Below are 22588 nucleotides of genomic sequence, written 5' to 3'. Positions count from 1 at the left end.
TTTTGGAGGCCACTGGTCTATCACACCAGTTAAAATACTTTTTTTTTTTTTATTGTGTTTGTCACTCTTTGTAGTATCGCTGCAGAACCGCTCAGCAGTCACAATGCTGGACAGTGGAAACGCACTATACTATGCTTTCTATATGTGCAAGTATTTTATACGTGTATTACACAACTATATACTGCACACCAAATAGTACACCTATACCAGTCCTTAAGGACCTTTGTGGAACTAGTAGGTTTGAGTAGCAGACTGTACCTCGTTCAACGCTATATACTGTAGTACACTATACCTTACCAGTCCTTAGAAGGACCTTTGTGGAACTAGTAGGTTGTGATTAGCAGACTGTACCTCACTCAACCCTATATACTGTAGTACACTATACCTTACCAGTCCTTATAAGGACCTTTGTGGAACTAGTAGGTTGTGATTAGCAGACTGTACCTCAGTCCCTATACTGATCAAGGACTGCTGCAGAATAGGGCAGCAGTCAGCAGTAGTGCACCTCAACCCTATATATTGTGGACCTATACCAGTCCTTAAGGATTTGCAGACTGTACCTCACTCAACCCTATATACTCTAGTACGCTATACCTTACCAGTCCTTATAAGGACCTTTGTGGAACTAGTAGGTTGTGATTAGCAGACTGTACTTCAGTCCCTATACTCATAAAGGACTACTGCAGCAGAAGGGCAGCAGTCAAGTATAATATTCTTTCTATATTTGGAAGAAAGAATATTATACGTGTACAAGCCTATTACCATACCAGTCCTGAAAAGGACCTTTGTGGACCTAATAGTAACAGCTACTGATTAAACTGACTGTCCCTCACTGCCACACACAGCTTCCTGTCTGTCCCTATTTAAACTGACAAAACACAGGCTGCTGCAACAATAACTTGAATAGCACTCAAAACTATATCCTGTACTACTACACCATACCAGTCCTGAAAAGGACTTTTGTGGACCTAATAGTAACAGCTAATGATTAAACTGACTGTCCCTCTCTGCAACACACAGCGTCCTATCTGTCCCTCTCTCAGCCCTGACAAAAGGCAATCTGCAGCAACAATGACTTGAATAGCAGTGCCTCAAACCTATATCTTGAACTACACCTATACCATACCAGTCCTTAAAATAACTTTTTGTGGACCTAATAGCTAGCGATTTGGGTCACTGCAGTCTCTCCCTGCTCCACACAGCAACCTCTCCCTATAGTGACAGTAGAAAGAATGTAAAATGGCCACCGGATCGGGTCTATTTATAAGTTAGGGGGAATGTCCAAGTGTCCATGTGCTGTAATGTCTCAATTGGCTGTCCTGTACCCCATGATGGATGTGTCATCGTAGGTCAAAGTTCTTTTATGCAGTAAACACGTAAGTCCGCCAGGCGAACAGCGGCAATAGTCCGCCGAATGGGCGGACCGCGAACAGCCTAAATTCGCCGCGAACCAACCGCCGGGCGAACAGTTCGGCCATCCCTACTGATGATGAGGCTCTCACATGTAAACCAGAAAATGCCAGTTATCTGCATTCTTCTCCTCACGCCCTCACAGCGCCTATATTATCAGTGCAGCCCGAACAGTACCCAACAGGGATGCCAGTCAGTGCAGCCTCATCCGTGCACATAAGTGAGGGAGAAAAAAATTACTTATTTACAAAATGTTATAATCGAAACAAGAAACCCATTTGTGATTAAATACCACTAAAAGAAAGCTCTGCCGGTATCAAATAAAATTTCTCTTATATTCACAGACTGAAACAGCTCCTCTCTGTAACAAATGGGTTGTTGGCCTATCACTAGGAGAATACTAGGCATAGTTGTAATACAACACTCAGAACTCTCAGTTACGCCCAGGCTACAATCCCACACCCTGCAACAGCAGCCTCAGTTTTATTTTGCCTAGTGAAGGAGAAAGACCTAGGAACCCTGTGGGCCCATAGGTCCGTGTTTTTTTTTTTTTATGCAGAAGCTTTGCTTTTTGCGCAAGATGAATGATCTTGTGATCTTTTATCAACAGCCGTCTGGGTGACAGGCTGGTTCACTTATCCTTGTAGTCTCCCCAGTCTGGCCATCGATCGTGTGCAGGTCGCAGCTACGGCTCGGCAGGCCACGACATACCTCAGCTCCAGAGGTGGTCAGTGAGCTTTTATTCTCCGGGGCGTACATATGACCGGGCTACTGATGTCTGCGTCACAGTATGCTGAGGCCAGTAGCCTTCCCTGTACTGATCAGGAGTAGGTCTACAATGGAATGTCTCCTAGCTCTTCAGGACTGGTAAGTACGGCTCTCCCTGTCCCGGCAGAGCTGGGCATTCCCTGGGAGGTTGATTCGGGGGTCCCTCATCTCCCTCTCTTCTCTTCTCTCCCCTGTCCCTATCTCATCTGGCTGGCTGGTGGTGCCTGGATCCTGCGGGCTTAGCTCCCGGGAGGTGTCTGTGAGGTTTGCCTGTGTGTCAGGACAGCGCCGTGTCTCTGCCACATGTTTTGTGTCTGTCTTTCATGGAGCTGGCTGGAGGCCATTTTCGGTGTGGGCAAGGGCAGCTTGCTTCTGGGCTTCAAGTGGCCATTTTCCCAGTGCTTCCCTATTCAGGACACTGGCGGATATTTTCCAGAAGCCGGAGCAGGTTTTAGTGCTCTAGCAGCAGCTTCATGTGCCCTCAGCTTCCTGTTTTGTCATTACTAGGCGCTGAACAGTCTTCTATGTAGTCTGAGCATGCTTTTCAGATCGTTCAGCGATCGTTCACCAATCGTTCTGACGGACTGCCACGACACAGTTTTGGTTCCTCTGCACCTGGGAGCACTAGGGGTCTACAGGCACTGCTGTGAACAGCGTGGAACTCCTCAGGGCGGTGAGTCCAGTGGGTTAGAACCCCTCAGTCAGCGGCAGCAAGGAGGGTGGGACTGTCATTGTCCTAAGTCCCCTTCGGTGGCAGACAGGGTAGGGTCAGCATGGCTTCAGAAATTGGTGTTTCTTCCCACAAAATCTAGGCAATTGCAATTGGGTCACCTGCGGACTGCAATTTGTCCTCAATTCATTCGTTGCCAAGATGGAGGCGGTACGTGGGAAAAAAGGTGCTAAAAAGCAGCCCCTGCCCCCCCCCCCCCCATCCTCTGGGGAGAGCTCTGAAGCAGACTCTGGTCCTGCTGAGGCCGATGACCCCTGCTCTGTCTTGTCAGACAACGCTGACCAGGACCGTTCAGACAGTGAGGATGAGTCCCCGTCTGAGTCCGGGCACGACAAATCGATTTTTGGAGCACTTATCACAGCTGTGCGTGATACCCTGAAGATTCAGGAGCCAGCGGATCCATCTGCTGAGGTACCAGTCCCTTTTGGGTCCTGCAAGCCAGCACGTTCACCTAAGGTGTTCCCATATCTGACTTATTTTGGCAAGTTTATTTACAAGGAATGGGGTCGCCCGCAACGGACCTTTTCGGTGCCCAAATACATGGCGGTGCGTTACCCCATTGAGGAAAGCCTTCTCAAGAAATGGTCGGCTCCACCGGTCATGGACCCCCCAGTATCCAGGTTAAATATAGTAACCACGATCCCGGTTGAGGGGACTCCTGCATTCAAGGATCCCACGGACAGGAAGGCCGGGGCGGTGGCTCATTCCTTGTTTACGGTTGTGGGGTCTGCAGTGCAACCTGTACTGGCATCCGCACTTGTGTCGCAGACACTGACTGAGTGGGCAAAACGTTTGCACCACGAATTGGGAGAGCAACAGGCTTCCCCTGTCTGCGTGGAACTAGCAGACCAACTAGTGCAAGGCCTTAAGTACGTCTGTGACGTGGCCCTGGATACTCTCCCTCTGTTATCCAGGGCCTCAGTGTCAGCTGTGGTGCTGAGGCGCCTAATTTGGCTAAAATGCTGGTCTGCTGACCAGGCATCCAAAAAAGCCCTGACGGATCTTCCTTTCCTTGGCGACCGCCTCTTTGGAGCCTCATTAGATGACGTTATTAAAAATGCCACAGGTTGTAAGAGCCAGGAAAGCTAAGGAGCCACGCCGTAGGCAAGGGCCCACTTTTTCCGCTCACAAACTGCTTTTTCGTCCTCCCGGAGCTTCGACAAAACGTCCCAAACTGACAGGACGCCTACGGACGGTCAAAAACGTCCCTGGAACTGCAAGCCTGCGAATAAAAGTGCTACTGCATGAAGATTTGCCCCCACCCATGTCTTGGGTGGGGGGGTTGCCTTCGGGAGTTTGCAGCCCAGTGGTCCTCTCAGTTATCCAACCAATGGGTCTGCGATCTGATTTCCACAGGCTACAAGATAGTTTCTCTCTTGGCCGCTAAACAGATTTTTCCCCTCTAGCATACCCGTATCCCCGGTTCGCTGGGAGGCCCTGTTGGGGGCGGTAAGAGATTTGCTGAATCATGGGGTGATTGTACCGGTTCCGGACTCGGAACGCTTCCAGGGATTCTACTCAAATCTGTTTGTGGTTCCCAAGAAGGAATGGGCAAGTCCGATCTTGGACCTAAAAGCCCTCAATCACTTTGTGAAAGTGCAGAGGTTCAGAATGGAATCAGTTCACTCAGTAGTCGCTGCACTCCATCAAGGGGACTCCCTGGCATCCTTAGACATCAAGGATGCGTACCTGCACATACGCTTATGCCTTTGGCATCAAAAGTTTCTGCGTTTTACAGTTGGGGAAGCCCATTACCAGTTTGTGGCTCTTCCTTTTGGTCTGGTATCAGCCCCCCGAGTCTTTACCAAGGTACCGGCTCCAGTTTTGGTGTTGCTGCGACAACGTGGGATCGCGATCGTAGGATACCTAGACGATCTCCTCCTGAGAGCATCCTCCGCCTCAGAATTAGAGGAGGATGTGGCGATCACCATGCAGACCCTGCAAGAATTTGTGTGGCTGTTGAACCTCAAAAAGTCGGTGATTGTGCCGACCTAGTGTCTGGAGTGCCTAGGCTTGCTGTTGGACTCCAGGGAAGCGAGAGTTTTTCTCCCTTCAGACAAATTGCAGACTCTTAGATCCGTGGTCAAACTGCTGATGAACTGCAAGTGGTCGTTGCTCAGCTTTTGTATGCGAGTACTGGGACTCATGGTAGCCTCCTTCGAGGCAGTACCTTATGTCCAGTTCCACACCAGTGTCCTGCAGAAGGAGATTTTGACAAAATGGGACAAATCTCAGTTGTCCCTGGATCGACAGATCCAGGTGAGCCAGTCAGAGACTCTCTGATCTGGTGGTTGAGGTCCCCGGTGATTCAGTCCGGAAAATTGTTCCTTCATCTGAAATGAACGGTGATCACAACGGACGCCAATCTATCCGGCTGGGGTGGAGTGATGGGGGTTCAGTCGGCTCAGGGCCTCTGGTCAACAGAAGAATTCGAGTTGCCAATCAATCTGCTCAAATTGTGAGCAATCAGGCTGTGCCTCTACACATGGTCAGTGAGACTTCAAGGGCGTCTGATCAGGATACAGTCAGACAACGCCACAGCTGTGGCGTACGTCAATCGCCAGGGGGAACAAGAAACTCAGCCGCTGCACAGAAGGTCACTCGCATACTTCGGTGGGCAGAGACACGTACCAGCCCTGTTTGGCCATTTACATCCCGGGAGTGGAGAACTGGCAGGCGGACTATCTGAGTCGATAGATGCTGGACCCAGGAGAATGGGCATTGCATCCGGAGATTTTCAGGTTGCTGTGCCTGAAGTGGGGCACACCAGATGTGAATCTACTGGCCTCCCATCTAAATCGGAAGGTGACAAGATTCGTGTCCAGGACAAGAGATTTGTGGGCAGACGCATCAGACGCACTGGTGGCTCCGTGGGATCAGTACCAGCTGACTTATGCCTTTCCTCCACTAAAACTGTTGCCACATCTGATTCGCAGAGTGGAGGCCGAGGGGATCCCAGTAATACTGGTTGCCCCAGATTGGCCTCAGCGTCCATTGTACGCAGACCTGGTGCGTCTGGTGACTGCCGTTGCGAGAGGACCTCCTATCTCAAGGTCCAATTCTCCATCCTGCTTTACCATCGCTGGCTTTAACAACATGGCTATTGAGAGCCAGGTGTTGAGGAACTGGGGTCTGGCGGACTCAGTGATTCCAACTATGTTGAGGGCACAGAATCTTCTTCTCGGAAGATATACCATCGTACCTGGAAGGCCTACATCTCCATGTCTGAGGAGAAAGGATGGCATCCTCGCTCCTTTTCCATATCCAGGATCCTGCTGTTTCTCCAGCAAGGAGTTGACCAAAGATTGGCATTAAGCACCATCAAAGGGCAAATATCAGCCTTAGCTGTCTTTTTTTCAACGACCCCTGGCATCGCACTCCTTAGTGAGTACCTTCGTTCAGGGGGTACGACACGTAGTCCCTCCGGTGCGTCCACCGTTACCCCCTTGGGATTTGAATCGCTGTTTGAAAATATCAGGGAGATTCCCTTGTTGACTTTTTCCCAGAAAGTGGTCTTCCTAGTGGCCATCACATCGACCAGGAAGGTTTCGGAACTGGTGGCATTGTCCTGCAAGTCGCCCTATCTGGTTATCTACAGGGATAAGGTGGTGTTGCATCCGCAACCGTCTTTTCTACCGAAAGTGGTCTCGGCTTTTCATATCAATGAGGACATTGTATTACCTTCTCTGTGAGCTAAGCCGAAGCACCCGAAGGAGGTGGCCCTTCACACTCTGGACGTGGTTAGGGCTCTGAAGGTATTTGTCTGCCACGGCTCCCTTTCGGAAGTCAGACTCACTGTTTGTTCCGGTGGCTGGCCCAAAGAGGGGCATGGCGGTCTCGTCAGCCACCATTTCCAGGTGGATAAGACAGATTGTAGTACAAGCCTACCCCTTGAAGGGGTAGGTGCCCCCCTTTCCGGTCATGGCCCATTCCACAAGGGCAATCAGAACATCTTGGGCCTTCCGACACCAAGCTTCCGTCGCTCAGGTGTGTAAGGCAGTGACCTGGTCATCTGTCCATGCGTTTACCAAGTTTTACAAGGTAGACGTCAGTGCATCGGCTGATGCCTGTTTTGGTCGCAAAGTTTTGCAGGCGGCCGTGTAGTTGCAATTGCAATAGATATTTTTTTCCTGGTTTTTCGATAAAAACGCAGTACTGTTATGTTAATGCACTGTTGCATTACTTCCGCAGTTTGCTGCGGTCTTGGGGATCACTCCTGTTGAGGATACCCTGTTATGCGTGGTGTTTTTTTTTCATGCACTGCTGTTTTTTGTGGGTTTAGTTTCACTAGTTCTCACTTCTCATGGTGGATGAAGTTTTATGCTGATTTTCCCACCCCTCATTTTGGCACTGTTTGGCGACGTCCCATTTGTTAGAGAGGAGCTGTGTCTGTCGGTCAATAGAAGAGAAAATAGGATTTACTCACCGTAAAATCCTTTTCTCTGTAATTCACCGACCGACACAGCACCCGCCCCTCCTTTTCTCTTTATGTTATACTTCTTGTTGACGTACTGAGGCTGCTGTTGCAGGGTGTGGGATTGTAGCCTGAGGGACCGCCCCCCTGGGTGTAACTGAGAGTTCTGAGTGCTGTATTAAAACTATGCCTAGTATTCTCCTAGTGATAGGGCTAACAACCCATTTGTTACAGAGAAGAGCTGTGTCGGTCGGTGAATTACAGAGAAAAGGATTTGACGGTGAGTACAAATAATCCAATTTTTTCTATTTGGGTACAGCATTGCATGACCACACAAATGTCATTCAAAGTGTGACAGCGCTGAAAGCTAAAAATTGGCCTGGGCAGGAAGGTGCCCAGTATTAAAGCTGTTAACCTTTAAGCGAAACAACATACCTGTACATTGTTTTGAGGAAGTGATTGTACCGGGGTGAATCGTCGCCTATGGAAATTTTTAAGTACCATCATTTGTCGCCATTCCACGAGTGACATGTTGGGTGTCTATTTACTTGGCGTAACATCTTTTACAATATACAAACAATTGGGGTAACTTTACTGTTTTTTTTTTTTTTTTTATTCCGTGAAGTGTATTTTTTCCAAAAACAAACCTGCGTTCGAAAGACCGCAGTTCAAATCCCGTGTGACCTAAAATATTGTCATGGCAGCCATCATATTAACAAAATTTTATAACACAAACAAAAGCAAAACTTAATTTTTTTCTAAATTTTCGGTCTTTTTTTATTTAGCAAAAAGTAAAAATCCCAGAGGTGATCAAATATCACCAAAACAAAGCGCTATTTGTGGGAACAAAATAATAAAAATTCTGTCTGGGTACAGTGTAGCATGACCGAGCAATTGTCATTTAAACAGCGACAGCTCTGAAAGCTGAAAATTGGCTTGAGTAGGAAGGGGGGAAAGAAGTTTGGTCATGCCAACCAGCCGCCACAGTTGTACTGCGGCAGAATGGCACAGCTGGGCGAAACAACGTTCTGTAACGTCGCTTCACCTTGTGGCCACTCGATCACCGCCGGGCTCCTGCAATCGCTGCTAAAACACGGTGAACCCGGAATTGTGTGTCTAAACAATTTCTGATGATCTGTTATCTTCCCTGCACTGTCCCCATCCCCCTTTAGTTAGAACATGAACTAGGACACACTTAACCCCTTTGCTGCCCCCTAGTGTTAACCCCTTCACTGCCAATTACATTTTTACAGTAATCGATGCATTTTTAATTGCACTGAACACTGTATTAATGCCAATGGTCCCAAAAATGTCAAAATTGTCTGTGTTCGCTATGAAGTCGCAGATAAAAATCACAGATCACTGCTCATTACTAGTCAAAATTTTTATTTTTATTTTTTTCCCAAAAATATGTAGAATACATATTGGCCTAAACTGAGGGAAAACATTTTTTTTATATATTTTTGGGGGATATTTATTATAGCAAAAAGTAAAAAATAATGCTTTTTTTTTTTTTTTTTTTTTAATTGTCGCTTTTTTTTGTTTGTTTATATTACAAAAAATAAAAACCGCAGAGGTGATCAAATACCACCAAGAGAAAGCTCTGTTTGTGGAAAAAAAAAAAGGTTTTCAATTTTGTTTGGGTACAACATTGCACGACCATGCAATTGTTAAAGGGACGCAGTACCGAATCACAAAAAGTGCTCTGGTCAGGAGTGGGGTAGAATCTTCCGGGGCTGAATCGGTTAAAATGCTTAGAAAAAACTTTGAGGGTTTTTTTTTTTTTTTTTTTTTTTACGTTTTGTAAAGAATGGGCAAGAGTTGGACCATCTGTCAAGTTTTTAGTGCTGCCTATTTAACTACACCCCTCTATTTTTACTGGTGATAGTTTTCATAGAGAAAGTAAAAAAAACATTTTGTTACCAGACAGAGGTGAGAACAGATTTTTGCACTGTAATGTGTCAGACAGGAGAAGGATCAGTTTGGTTCTCTGTACTTCCTTCCACAACTCCCTGGAGCTCACATGATGCCATTATGTGGGCTGGTTCTTATTTGTAATTTGGGCACTGCTTTGGATTCCAACTCTACCCCTTAAACAGCTAATGGTACAGCTGAATTATCCTGAGTTCCCAGAAAACTGAAGACAGTGTTGTTCCAGTCGATAAAGCAGGGCTGTGAAAGACTGGCTGCACTTTGCTACAGAAAAGTTTACACTAGGTAGTGCTGATGTAATGTAGCATTAAATATGCCTGCAATTCTGTCCTGAGCTGCTGTGATTAAAATGTACTCTGAGATTTACAATCATTTTGCATACAACACAGAAAGCATTTAAACTCGTTTTACATGGTAATTGTTGTTTTTTAATATATAAAATAGTCCATCTTTTAAAATTTAGAATTACATTTTTTTTAAATGTTTAGTTTATATGTCAAATTGAGGCAGTTGCATGTTTTGTTGAATGATTTTTATTTATTTTTTTCTAGTATATGTTGTAGAAGAGAGAAGAGATAATTCTGGGGAAAGTGCCTGCCTTACAGCTTGTTGGACTGCCCTTTGTTGCTGCTGCCTTTGGGATATGTTGACATAAAGATTTGAAGAAGCCAGAATGTAAAAAAAAAAAAAAAGCCAGAATGTGCAATGCCTGTATGCCATTTTTCCGTTTTTTTTTTTTTCTCCTGTGTTCTTATTAAGATTTAATCGGTAAACTGATTTAATTAAATCTTATTTAATAAATTATAATTTAGTTTTTCACATTGTTGAATGATTTGTTCACAGAAGCTAAGTGCACACAAGTCCTTTTCTTTTTTTCTTTTGTGGCTACCCTAGTAAATTTTAAGTAATGTCTTTTCCCTGTGTTCTTCACTTGCTTGTACCCTTTGAATGTCCATTTTTAACAGGAATCGACTATCATTTTGCCTTTTGCTTCTTTTAGCGCTTAACGAACGCAACACTGCATGTACAGACAGTTCACATGCTTGTGTGCATTTAGCTTTAGAATGCATGTTTTGCTTTACTAATTATAAATGAGTGATAGCTGAAATAAATGAGACTTTGTCATCTGTCATTTTACCAAATGCAAATACATTTATGTGGTGCATATGGAATCAGATGTTTTATTTTTTTTTTCTCTACTGAAAATTGTAATTGTTACTATGCAACTATTAAAGAAATAAAGCATGTATGAGTCTTTTTTTTTTTTTTTTTTTCCAGCATCCTTTTGTAATGTGTGTTTTTTTTTTTTTTTTATATATATCATGGTGAAGTCACACAACTTCATTGCACTTCTTCTTGCTGATGTATATATGCAATCTTCCCCAAAGCACTGACAAGTCTTCACCAAAGCAATAATGACACAACAGAAAGGAGGATACCTTAATCATAGAGTACTGAACTTGTATTCATATACCATGGTTTATTTGGTGCACCCTTCAAGTGACTAGACACTATGCTGGGCAATTCCTCCAGTGCACCCTTATATAACCCCACCCATTCTGTGTGACTAGTAATTAGTGTGTTTAAGTGATTTTCCAAACCTTTCTTTCCTGTTTTCTCCTCGCTATTTTAAGTGACACTTCTATCAAGATCCAGCTGCTTATTGCCTCAAGGTTCACTAGTAGTTTCTGGACCAGTTACCATGATTCTGTGTTCAGCGTTCCCCTTGGTACATTGTGCAAAAATTGACTTTGCTGCAGGTCCAGGGTTGCGGTCTATTCCTATGGCACCAAGACTCTCAAGACCCCTATGGGGGGGGGGGGTGTATATCCACTGTAAAGGCTAAAGTATGATGCCCTCCAACTCCAGGAAACATGTAGCGTGGATAAGGTAGTCAACTGTCTTGTTTTTTTTTTTTGTTTTTAGTTTTTTTTTTCTTTATACATGGGCCGTGTAAACACAATAGTGCGACTATTCCCTCTAAATGTCTATTTCATGTTGGTGAGGGGTAATATTCGTAGAACCCTGCGAGCCCATCCGCCCAGTGATTTTTTATTTTTTTTGCAGAAGTTTTGTCTTTTGCGCAAGATTAAGATCCTGTGATCTGCTATCAACAGCCGGCTGGGTATCCTTATCCTTGTAGTCTCCCCAGCCTGGCCAGCGAGTGTGTACAGACCATAGCTATGTGCTAGGTTGGCCAGGACATGCCCCTCAGGCTCCAGGGGTGGCCGGTGAGCACAATGCTCCAGGGCACACATATGACCGAGCTACTGATGTCTGCGTCAGTGTGCCGTGGCCACCCTGTACTGATCAGAGAGTGGGTCTGTGATAGATTGTCCCCAGCTCATCCAGAATGGTAAGTACAGCTCTCCCTGCCTCGGTGGGGCTGGGTATTTCCTGGGAGGTCGATTCTGGGGTCCCTCTCCTCCCTTTCTTCTCTCCCTGTCCCTACCGCCCCATGGGGGATGTTGCATGGGCTGCTGAGCGGTGTGTGTGTGCCATATCGATAGGGGTCCACTGGGGGGGCTCTCACCTTGGGTGAGGGGCTGCGCTTGGTGGCTGTGTCCCTAGTTGTCTGTAGTCTCCCCGCTGGGTGTCCGGAGGTCTGCACATGCTGATCGCCATAGCGCTGTGCTGCCGCCATTTTCCCTGTCCTTTTTCACTGTCTCTGTGTACAGTTGTTTGGCGGACATGTTTGGTGTGACTCAGGGAGAAGCATGGTCAGGAACCATTTTACTGTAGTTCGGCGGCCATTTTCCCTGTGATTATGTCCTTTATACTGGATGCTTGGCGGCCATTTTGCTGTAGCCCAGCTTTTTTTTTTTTTTTACCCAGCGCTGGTCCCTGAGGCTCAGAACGTGTTTTTTTCTCGGACACCTGGGAGCTGACACGGATATGACTAGCTGAACGGCGCAAAACGTAGTCAGGGTGGTGAGTCCCGAGGTGGGGGCCCCTCAGCCTGCAGCAGCTAGGAGGGTGGGACTTACACCTGTCCTAAGTCCCCGAGGATGGCAGACAGGATGGGTCAGCATGGCTTCAGAAACTGATGTTTCTTCCCCCGAATTCCCTGCAATTCCAACTGGCTCGTCTGCAAAAATGCAGTGCCTTTGGACGCCTTGTCGGTAGTCATGAAAACGTTAGTTGCCAGGGTGGAGGCGGTGTGCGGGCGCAAGGTGGTAGAGAGTGGCCCCTGCCCCCCCCGCCCCCTCCCCATCCTCCAGGGAGAGCTCTGACGCAGACTCGGGCCCCACTGAGACTGGGGGCCCCTGCTCTGTCGTTTCAGATGACGCTGACCAGGACTGATCGGACAGTGAGCATGAGTCCCCGTCCGGGTCCACGCAAGTAAAGCACTAGTTGGAGCATTTATCACAGCTGTGTGTGATACCCTCAAGATCAGGATACAGCAGGTCCTTCTGCTGTAGTAGTGGTCCCTTTTGGGTCCCTTAAGCCAGCTCGTACACCTAAGGTGTTTCCGTATCTGACTTATTTCAATAAGTTCATATATAGTAATGGGTGTGACCGCAACGGACCCTTTCGGTCCCAAAAAGCATAACAGTGACTTACCCCCGTGTCGAGAGCCTTCTGCAATAATGGTCAGCTCCTCCGGTCATGGACCCCCCAGTATCTAGGGTAGATAAGGTAACCACTATCCTGGTAAGAGGGGGGCTCCTGTGGTAAAGGACCCCACGAGCAGGAACCAAGGCAGTGGCGCGTGACCACAGAACTCGTGTCGCAGACACTTACTGAATGGGCAAACTTTTGTACGGCGAATTAGAGAAGCAGCAGGCTACTCCCGTCTGTGTGGAACTAGCAGACCAGTTCATGCACGGTCTTAAGTACGCTTGGGACTCTGGATATGCTTCCTCTGCTATCCAGGGTTTCAGTGCCAGCAGTGGTGCTGAGGCGCCTGATTTGGCTGTAATGCTGGTTGGTTGACCAGGCATCTAAAAAAAGCCTTGACGGATCTACCCTTCCTTGGTGAGCCTTGTTGGATGACACTATTAAGATTGTCACAGGTGGGAAGAGTACTTTGCTCCCACAGGCCAGGAAGGCTAAGGAGCCACGCCACAGGCAAGGGCCCTCATTTTCCGCTCAAAAGGTTTTTTTCGTCCATTCGGGACTTTGGCTAAACGCTCCCAGTCCAACAGGACAACCTCTGAGGGACAAAAGCTTCTCCGGAACCACAAGCCTGCGAGCAAAAGTGCTACCGCATAAAGGTTTTGCCCCCGCCCGTCATATGGGTGGGGGTCGCCTTTGGGAGTTTGCAGCCTGGTGGGCCTCTCGGCTATTTGACCTCTGGCTACGAGATAGAGTTCCTCTCTTGGCCACCAAACAAACTCTTCCCCTCCAACAAACCCTTACTCATGGCTCACTGGGAGGCCCTATTGGGGGCAGTATGGGACCTGCTAAGCCGCAGGGTGGTAGGGCCTGTTCCGGAGTCGGAAAGGTTTCAGGGGTTCTACTCCAATCTGTAGTCCCTCAAAAAGGAAGGGATATGTCTAATCTTGGACCTAATAGCTTCAATTGCTTTGTGAAAGTACAGAGCTTCAGAATGCAATCAGTTCGCTCAGTAGTCGCTGCACTCCATCAAGGGGACTCCCTGGTGTCTTTGGACTCCAGGATGCATACCTGCACATACGCCTCAGGCATCAGAGGGTTCTGCGAATTGCAGTCGGGGAAAGCCCACTACCAGTTTGTTGCTACCCCTTTTTTGGCTTGGTTTCAGCACCCCGAGTCTTTACCATGGTATTGACTCCAATTTTGGCATTGTTGAGACAACGCGGGATCGCAATCACAGGTTATCTGGATGACCTCCTTCTGAGAGCAGCTTCTGCCTCAGAATTAAAGGAGGATGTGGCGATCACCATGCAAACCCTGCAGGAATTTGGGTGGCTGTTGAACCTAAAACAAGTCAGTGTTCATACCGATTCAGAGCTTGGAGTACCTAGGCTTACTGCTGGACTCCATGGAAGCGAGATAGTTCTCCCTCCAGACCACACTGCAGACTCTCAGAGCCACGGTAAAACTATTGCTGAACCGCAGGTGGTCGTTGCTGCCTTTCTGCATTCGAGTTCTGGGCCTCATGGTGGCCTCCCTCAAGGCAGTACCATAGCCCAGTTTCAAACCAGAGTCTTGCAGAAGGAGATATTGACAAAATGCGACATATCTCCGTTATCCCTGGATCGGCAGATTCAGGTGAGCCAGTCAGTCAGGGACTCCCTGCGTAGTGGCTGAGTTCCCCGTCACTTTGGTCCGTGAAGTCGTTCCTACCTCTGCATTGAGAAAAAAAAGCCCCAGTTGAAGTCCTATTTCGGACGAAACGCGTAGAGATGCTTCTTACGCTTCCTATATTGCTTTTAACCATGTGATCACATTTTTTTTGATACCCATTTTATGTATTTGGCATTTTTCGAACTAAAAACGCCAATTGATGCCCTTGATTCTACACCATTGGGAGCCTTTTTTCTTTTATGTTTTTACATGCTACTCGCTCCTTATGCTTACTGATCGATTTGAGAAACACTTTTTGGATGCTGGCCGTTAACGTTTTTGTCCACCGATCCCCTTGGACGCTTGTGGATGGTGAAGGATCTCAGAGAGTCGGCCGCTCCAAGCGATTTTAGCTACATGCTCGTATGATCTGGTGTCGCTGACACACAGGTCCATCTTTTCCGGTAAGAATATTTCATCATACCAGTTGATCCGGATCTTACTATTCATCTATGCACAGCTGTTTGCCGTTCTCCCCCATGCAGGATTGATCTTCCAGCTCCGAGAATCCATTGTTCATTTTGATGAACTCCAGTGGACCCTTTTTCTATATTTCACTATTTATATTCTATTTTATTTAGTGCTATATTTGTCCCTTTTAGTTTTTAGGAATTTTCGTCACATTTGTATATAGCTGCTGTACATAATTTTTCACTGCAATTTTAGCGCAGTAATTATCACATTTTTCCTACCTCTGCATTGGTCTGTGAACACAACAGATGCCAGCCTGACCGGCTGGGGTGGAGTACTGGGAGTACAGTTGACCCAGGGTCTCTGGTCGGGTGTGGAACCCAAGTTGCTGATCAATGTGCTCGAACTCCGAGCGATCAGGCTTTGCCTCTCCACATAGTCGATGAGACTACGAGGGTGTCCTGCCCAGGAACAGGTCAGACAATGCCACGATGGTGGCATATGTCAACCATCAAGGAGAAACGAGTAGCTTGGCTGCAGCACGGGAGGTCGCTCACATCCTTCACTGGACAGAGCGACAGGTACTGGCCTTATTGGCCATTTACATCCCGGGGGTTGAAAACTGGCAGGCGCCAGATGCTAGGCCCAGGAGAATGGGCGTTGCATCCAGAGATGTTCAGGTTACTGTACCTGCGGTGGGGCACACCAGACGTGGATCTCCTAGCCTCCTGTCTCAATCTGAAGGGGCCGAGATTCGTATCCCTGATAGATCCTTGGGCAGACGCGTCAATCGCGCTGGTGGTTCCAAGGGATCAGTACTGACTGATCTATGACTTTCCTCCACTAAAGCTACTACCACATCTGCTCCTTGGGATCTGAACCTGGGGTTATCGGCGCTTCAGAAACCACCATTTGAGAACATCAGAGGAATTCCCTTGTTGACTCTTTCTCAGAAAAGGGTCTTTCTAGTGGCCTTACATTGGCCAGGAGGGTTTCAAAACTGGCGGCCTTGTCTTGCAAATTGCCCTATAGCAGTGGTTCTCAACCCTAGAGTTCCGCGGCGATCTGTCTGTCAGTTGCAGGCAGCTGACAGAAGGATCGCAGACACAGGCAGAGATAGGCAGAGTAGCGGCTGGCATCCTATTGGCTGTAGCATGTTGTTCCCCCCTCGGCCCCTCCTCCTTCTCCCCTCCTGTCCTTCACATGTGCTTGTAAGTGACATCATCTGGAGTGGACAGGATAGGAGGAGGGGCCAAGGGGGACCAGCGCGCCACTGGAGAAGATATGAAGCAAGCGCTGAAGCCAGCAGAAGCAAGTACTCAAGTGTGCCCCGCTGTGTCCTCGCACAATGTGCCCAAGAGTCTGTCCCCTACCCTATGTAATGTGCCATGCCCCCTGTCCCATGTAATGTCCTGTCGTGTCCTCTGCCCCATGTAATGTCCCCTGTCCCATGTAATGTCCTGTCATTTGCTCTGCCCCATGTCATGTGCCCTGTCCTATGTACTGTGCCCCATGTAATGTCCCCTGTCGTGGTATGTCCCCTGTCATGTGCCCTGTCACATGTCATGTCCCCAGTCCTGTCCCTTGTCCCATGTAATGTCCACTGTCCTGTCCCATGTCATGTGCCCTGTCTCCTATAATGTCCCTTGTCACGTGCCCTGTCTCATGTAATGTCCACTGTCGTGCCCTGCCCCAAGTAATGTCCCCTATCATGTGCTCTGCCCCATGTAATGTCCCCTGTCCCATGTCATCTGCCCTGTCTCCTGTAATGCCCCCTGCCCCATGTAATGTCCCCTGTGATGTGCTCTGCCCCATGTAATGTCCCCTGTCCCATACTCTGCCCCATGTAATGTAATTTGAATGGATTATTTATTCTTTTATTTAATGCTATTTCTAAAAATAATTTTTGTTATCAACAGCTCCTTGATCATACCAATGTTCTGTGAAACTGTAGATGTGAACATTTCAGGGGTTCCTCGAGATCTCAAACTTTTTGCCAGGGGTTCCTCCAAGGTAAAAAGGTTGAGAAACACTGCCCTATATGGTTACCCATAAGGATAAGGTGGTATTGCATCCGCAACCTTCTTTTCTGCTGAAGGTGGTTTCAGCGTTCCACATCAATGAAGATATTGTGTTACCATCTTTGTGTCCTAAACCGACACATACTAAGAGGTAGCCCTTTATTCCCTGCACGTGATACATTTGCCTGCCATGGCTCCCTTTCGGGAGTTAGATTCTCTGTTAGTTTCGGTAGCGGGTCCAAGAAAGGTAGGATTTTTGTACTGTACCTTAAAATCTTTTTTTTTTTTTTTAGAAAAACAAAAATAGGCCTAAAACAACTAATGGGCATAATCGATTATGAAAATAGTTTGTCACCTATTTTCATAATTGATTAGTTGGCTACTGAAAGCATTATTTGTTTACATATCAGGAAACCGTTCATACATGTCAGTATCCACTTTGTAAAATGCATATTCCTCAGTACATGGTTCATACATATCGGTGTACACAGTGTAAAACATACAGCTCATTATCCGGTTTATACAGTTGTGTTCAGACTAATTGCAGTCCAATATCACTAACCAGATGAATCACTGTTTTTGGTATAAATTGTATTTCTACATTCCAAATGATTTACTAGTAGGTATAGTGGAGTAATAGAAAACAAAAAAGAAAAAATATCCCCGAAGTGTTTTTTTTTTTCACAGCATATATTACCTGTAGATGCTAGTGAATGTATATAATAAATGCCGACATAAAGCAGATAATTAATAATACAAATGTTTTATTGGTAAAAAAAAAGAGGATTAAACAGGCGACACAATGGTCCGGAACTGAGCTCCACCATGTGGATAAAAATGTATGGTATTACATATGCATACAAAGTTTATGACACTTGAACCCTGTTGTAGCTATAATTACAATAAAAAATGGATAATATGGACCCTTTACGCGTTTCGACCCTCTCGGGGGTCTTCTTCAGAAGGTTTTTATCTATTATGAAAAGGAAGACAAACATAAATATATATCCATACATAGTATACTGTAATATACTGAAGATAGTCTGCTGTAAGCAGAGTATACATCAAACATAGCATAATTACATGGTTAGTGAGCAATTGATATACATTACAAATAAATACCTATATAATCCACATGGGGGGTCCTCTTTAAAGTATGAAGTCCACCACTTCTCCCATATCCCTCATAGATGTGCCCAGACTTCTATGGCTGGAATTCGTCGCTATGCTCTACCAATAGGGGGAGCGGGAAAACGGAGTCCAACAGATAAATAGCTTGCAAGGGATCACATCCCTATTGCCCCCTCCAATAAATGATACAATGGAGGGAGGTATAGGTGTAGGTAGACAGGGGCCAGGGGGGGGGGGCAACCTATAATAAAATAAAAAAGAGAGAAGAAAAATATAGAATATGTGTGTATAGGGGAATCCCTATTACAGAGATACCCCCTCTATATAGAGAGACAGGAAATGCACCAGAATGAGAAAGGGTATGTAAATACTAGAATGAGACATACTGATTGAAAATAAGGTGCTATCAATAAATAAGAAATGGGCTAGAAGGGATTGAAAGCCCATAGCTACTACTTTAGGGACAGTAAGTAGTAGTTACAAAACTAATGCATCGCACATATGCCCATTATTATATAGCCCCTTTATTGATCATCTAATAAGATAATTATATTGATTGTCTTTATTTATTTTTCTGGCCCTGATGTGCGTGCATATATGTATATGTGTGATGTAGATATGGAGAAGGATCTCTCTATTCTTAATCTTAATCTAATTTTATTTTGTAACCAGTTTGTCATATTTTGTACACCTATAAGTCGATACTTTCCTCATGTATACCCAGAGATCCTGGGTAACCTTCATGAGTACTGTGGGAAGACAAGCGGGACTGACCGGCATGGAGTGGACAGCCGAGAAGGAAAGGAGACTGGGGATAGACTGGACACAGCTTAGGGCAATCTTAGCCCCACCAACCTTAGTACTGCACAGTTGTGTTCTCCCAGGTGACTCCGAAAGATGTTGAGCATTTCCCGAAAGAAGCCTCATTAGACAGGCAGGTATCCTGAGTACCATGAGAGGACGGGTGGGACTGAACAGCATAGCACAGATATGCAGAAGAGGAAATCGAGGATAAATCAGGGACAAATTTGATAAATTAGATACAGTTAGGAGACAGCCTAGTACCGCAGTACCCCCCCCCCCCCCGAGCGAGTATGTCAAGCAGGGGAACAACCACACCAGGAGCATGTAGGGACGCAATCACTGCGCTTCTCAAAGGACAAAGGTAATCAGATGGCAGCAACAGTGGCCGCTGCGGCTAAGCTGGAGCGGTTTGTTCATACCCCGGTCCAGACTCCATAAAAGGGGGGCAGCAGACATAAGCAAAAGCATAGCTGGGAGCATCACTGGATAGAAAGAGCCACGGGCAGCCATCAGCAACACCAACAGCACTAGCGATAAAAACTAACTGAACAAAAACTTTAGGTATTCCCTGATTCTGGTGGTTCTTCTGAGGGAGAACCAACATTGAAAGATGTTTTTCAAGCTGTTAATGCATGTAAGCATAGTAAACTTACCAAGAGGGGTTTTGGATAATTCGCCTCTAGTGTTAACAGTGAACCTGGGGGGGGGGGGGAGAACCCCTAGGGTATGGAAAATAAGCCCATTTTGGTTAGGCCTAATGGGGAAACCAGATAAGGCCGTGTTAAAATTAAAAGGGTTTGTGGAGTTGAACGAAGGTACGGCGACCACTGAAGTGCTGTGGAATACCTTGAAGGCATTTCTCAGGGGGCGTACTGATCCAGCAAGTAGTTAACGTTAAGAAGACATCTAGGCTTCATGACGTAGGAGCCGAGCCTCCCGATGACCCTCCGCCGCCCCCCCCCCCTTCCGATTTGAGGCCGCACTATCTGACCAGCGTGACGAGAGGGATAGCGCCGTGGTAACGTTTCGTGCCTCAACACTCGTCAGCCGGTGTTCTGCCTAATAGAGTCCGCCTATCAAATGCGGTCCGCTCCGTACTGCGCATGCGCAGTACGGAGCAGACGAAGCTTCGGAAAAACTCCGAAGCTGAACGGCGCCTGCGCCGTGAGTGGAGGAGGTAGCCCCACTATCCTTGCGGACATAGGGTTGAGAATTGTAGAGTGCCCCTCGCGGGCGAGCTTCGCTCGCCACGCTTCGGGCTCGGCCTCGCTGCGCTCGGCTCTTTTTTATTCTAACTCTATGTCCACTTGGATAGTGGGGATAGAACCTGGACTCACGGCGCAGGCGCCGTTCATCCTCGGCAATTTTTGGAATCTGTGTCCCTGTGTACTGCGCATGCGCAGTACGCAGGGGACACCATCTGATGGAGGACACTATTTTACAAGACACCGGCCAGCTGCTGATCCCACACTGTCTCCCCCCTCCCCTCCTCCCTCTTGCACGAGGACGCAGCGAGTGCCAGCTAATCGGAGTGGCGGTGTAACAACTCTCCACAATGCTTTACACCAGCCGCAGTCCTAGTGCACGCCAGCCGGCCAGCCGCTGCAGCTCAGCCCCGGCATACCACAGCTGATCGGCCGCCTGGGACCTGCTCATACTTCCCCGCAACTCAGAGCAATAGAGCCATCTGCTACAACACATCAGCTGTTACTAAGCGCCCCCCTGGCCAGCTGAGAAGTGGAGAAGGCTGAACACCTGTATATGGGATCAATCGAGCACAGAGGCGAGCCAGCAGACCCTGAGAACCAGAGGCGGTGGTAAGCTGGGGAAGCTATTATTGATTAAAGGGACATGCTGACGTTACCACAGATAGGAGGACAAACCTGGAAGTATTTTGGAGATTGTTCCCTCCCCCCCTCTTTCCCCCCGGAACTAGCAAAGGGAACTGTGTGGAGATCTGTCAAAGACATTAATACCCCTGGTGAAAGATATCCACAACCGCTGTTATATATATAGGTGCTCCTTAAAAAAAAGGGGGGAAAACTGGGGACGGAAGTTTGGCTTGTCCTGTGACCCCTGGGATGGACAAGAGACTGCAATAGACTGCAACAGACACTAACAAAAAGGTGCAGGGAGAGGGGTGTTTACACCGAATAATGTTCATTGGAGAAGGCCCTGATATTTTGGTGTGGATGTAAAAGTTGCTATCGGAGGATGGAAGAGAGTTGCTACCTGATGATACCTGTGACAATTACTGAGTCAATTACTGCCTAAAACGTGTGCCTATGTGACTTAATTTTTTTTTTCTTTTGCCAGCAGTGTGTACTATTACAGAGAGATGGATCTAACGAGACTTTTATAAAAACTCCCGCTCAGTATATTCCGGTGTTAAGCAATAGCAACCGGGGATATATGAGCCTGGACTTCGTTTGAGGAGTCAATATAGGAGGGACTGTCTGTAAGGGAAACAATATTAGCCCCCCCCCCTTTTTTTTTATCCTCCTGGTCCAAATTTACGAGTCAGGGACATAAGGCAGAAGAGACCTCAAGAAAACAGGGGAGAAGTAAATATGGAGGAAGGAGAACTAACTCTGGAAGGGCAGGTGGAAACCCCACACCCAGAACAAGGCCCACAAATTAGAGAGATGCTTTTGGAGATGTTCTCGAGAATGGAAACCTCTCTAAAAGCAGATATTGCGACAATAAGGGCAGATATCGCCCAGGTTCTGGGGAGAGTGGAGGAGATAGAAAACAGAGTAGAGGCCCAGGAGCAAAGGATAGAGGATATACTTGAGCAGGTAACGGCTATCCGGAAGGGAAATAGAACAATTAGATACAGGTTAGAAGATCAGGAGAACAGGGGTAGAAGAAAGAACCTACGAATAAAAGGCCTCCCCGAGACACATAGCAGTTCAGCGCTAAGAGAAATAGTTCAGCAAATATTCAACCCCCTTCTAGATAAAGAAGCCGCAGCCCCACTGAGAATAGATAGAATACACAGAATGTCACGATCCTTTGGATTAAGATCAGAAGCCCCGCGAGATGTGATAGTAAGATTTCATTATGTTGAAGAAAAAATGCAGGTAATGAGAAAAGTCAGAACAGCACCGGGGTAGTCGTTTAAAACCGCTCACGGAATTGATGAGGGCTGCCGATATATCCCATATCAATGGGGATTTCCGGCATGTCTCATAGGAAAGGAAGAGGGGCGTTCTGCAGTCCTGCGCTTCCCGGAAGACCTCCCAGAATTTTGCGAGTGCTTAGGAATAAGACCCACCCCACAGATAGAATGGGAAAATGAGGATGAGGTGGGGGGACCAGAACACAGAACCCAAAGGAGTGAGAGGTAGGAAGGCCGGGGCACTCGGAGAGAGAGAGGGAAGGCCCTGAATGCTTGAAGTCAGCTTGATTCAGTGTCGGGAGTTGAGGAGGATGGGGAGGGGGTAGGGGAGAGGGAAGGAGGAGGGGAGGTTTCAGAGGGTCATGGACATAAGCCCCAGGGAGGCTATGGGGGAGAGACGACCACAAATACTGGTCAACTGGACCCATAGCTCTAACGGGAAAGAGGAAGTCCTATCCAGTCTTGCGAGATGTTCCGTTATAGGACAAGGGGGAGGGGGGAAGGGAGGGGCTTTAGGGGGAATTTTCAGGTTCCCTCTTGGGTGTTTTTTTTCGGGGCTCTCACTCGATCCTTCC

At 47.1% G+C, this 22588-nt stretch overlaps 1 protein-coding gene across 1 annotated transcript in view; it reads left to right on the top strand.

Moving 5' to 3' along the window:
- CYSTM1 (cysteine rich transmembrane module containing 1) overlaps positions 1-9946 on the top strand; it is a 202170-nt gene extending 192224 nt beyond the window's left edge. Inside the window, exon 3 of the mRNA XM_077473598.1 lies at positions 9806-9946. Within this exon, the coding sequence (XP_077329724.1) occupies positions 9806-9909 (104 nt within the window). The 3' untranslated portion in view covers positions 9910-9946. The remainder of the gene's footprint in view (positions 1-9805) is intronic.
- Positions 9947-22588: the final 12642 nt, after the last annotated feature.

Source organism: Lithobates pipiens, unplaced genomic scaffold, assembly GCF_037356315.1.
Source record: "Lithobates pipiens isolate NorthernLeopardFrog02 unplaced genomic scaffold, aLitPip1_a1.2 Scaffold_8, whole genome shotgun sequence".
NCBI lineage: Eukaryota > Metazoa > Chordata > Amphibia > Anura > Ranidae > Lithobates > Lithobates pipiens.
The sequence above is the reverse complement of the archived record's forward strand: the minus strand, read 5'-3'. Positions and strand labels throughout refer to the sequence as shown.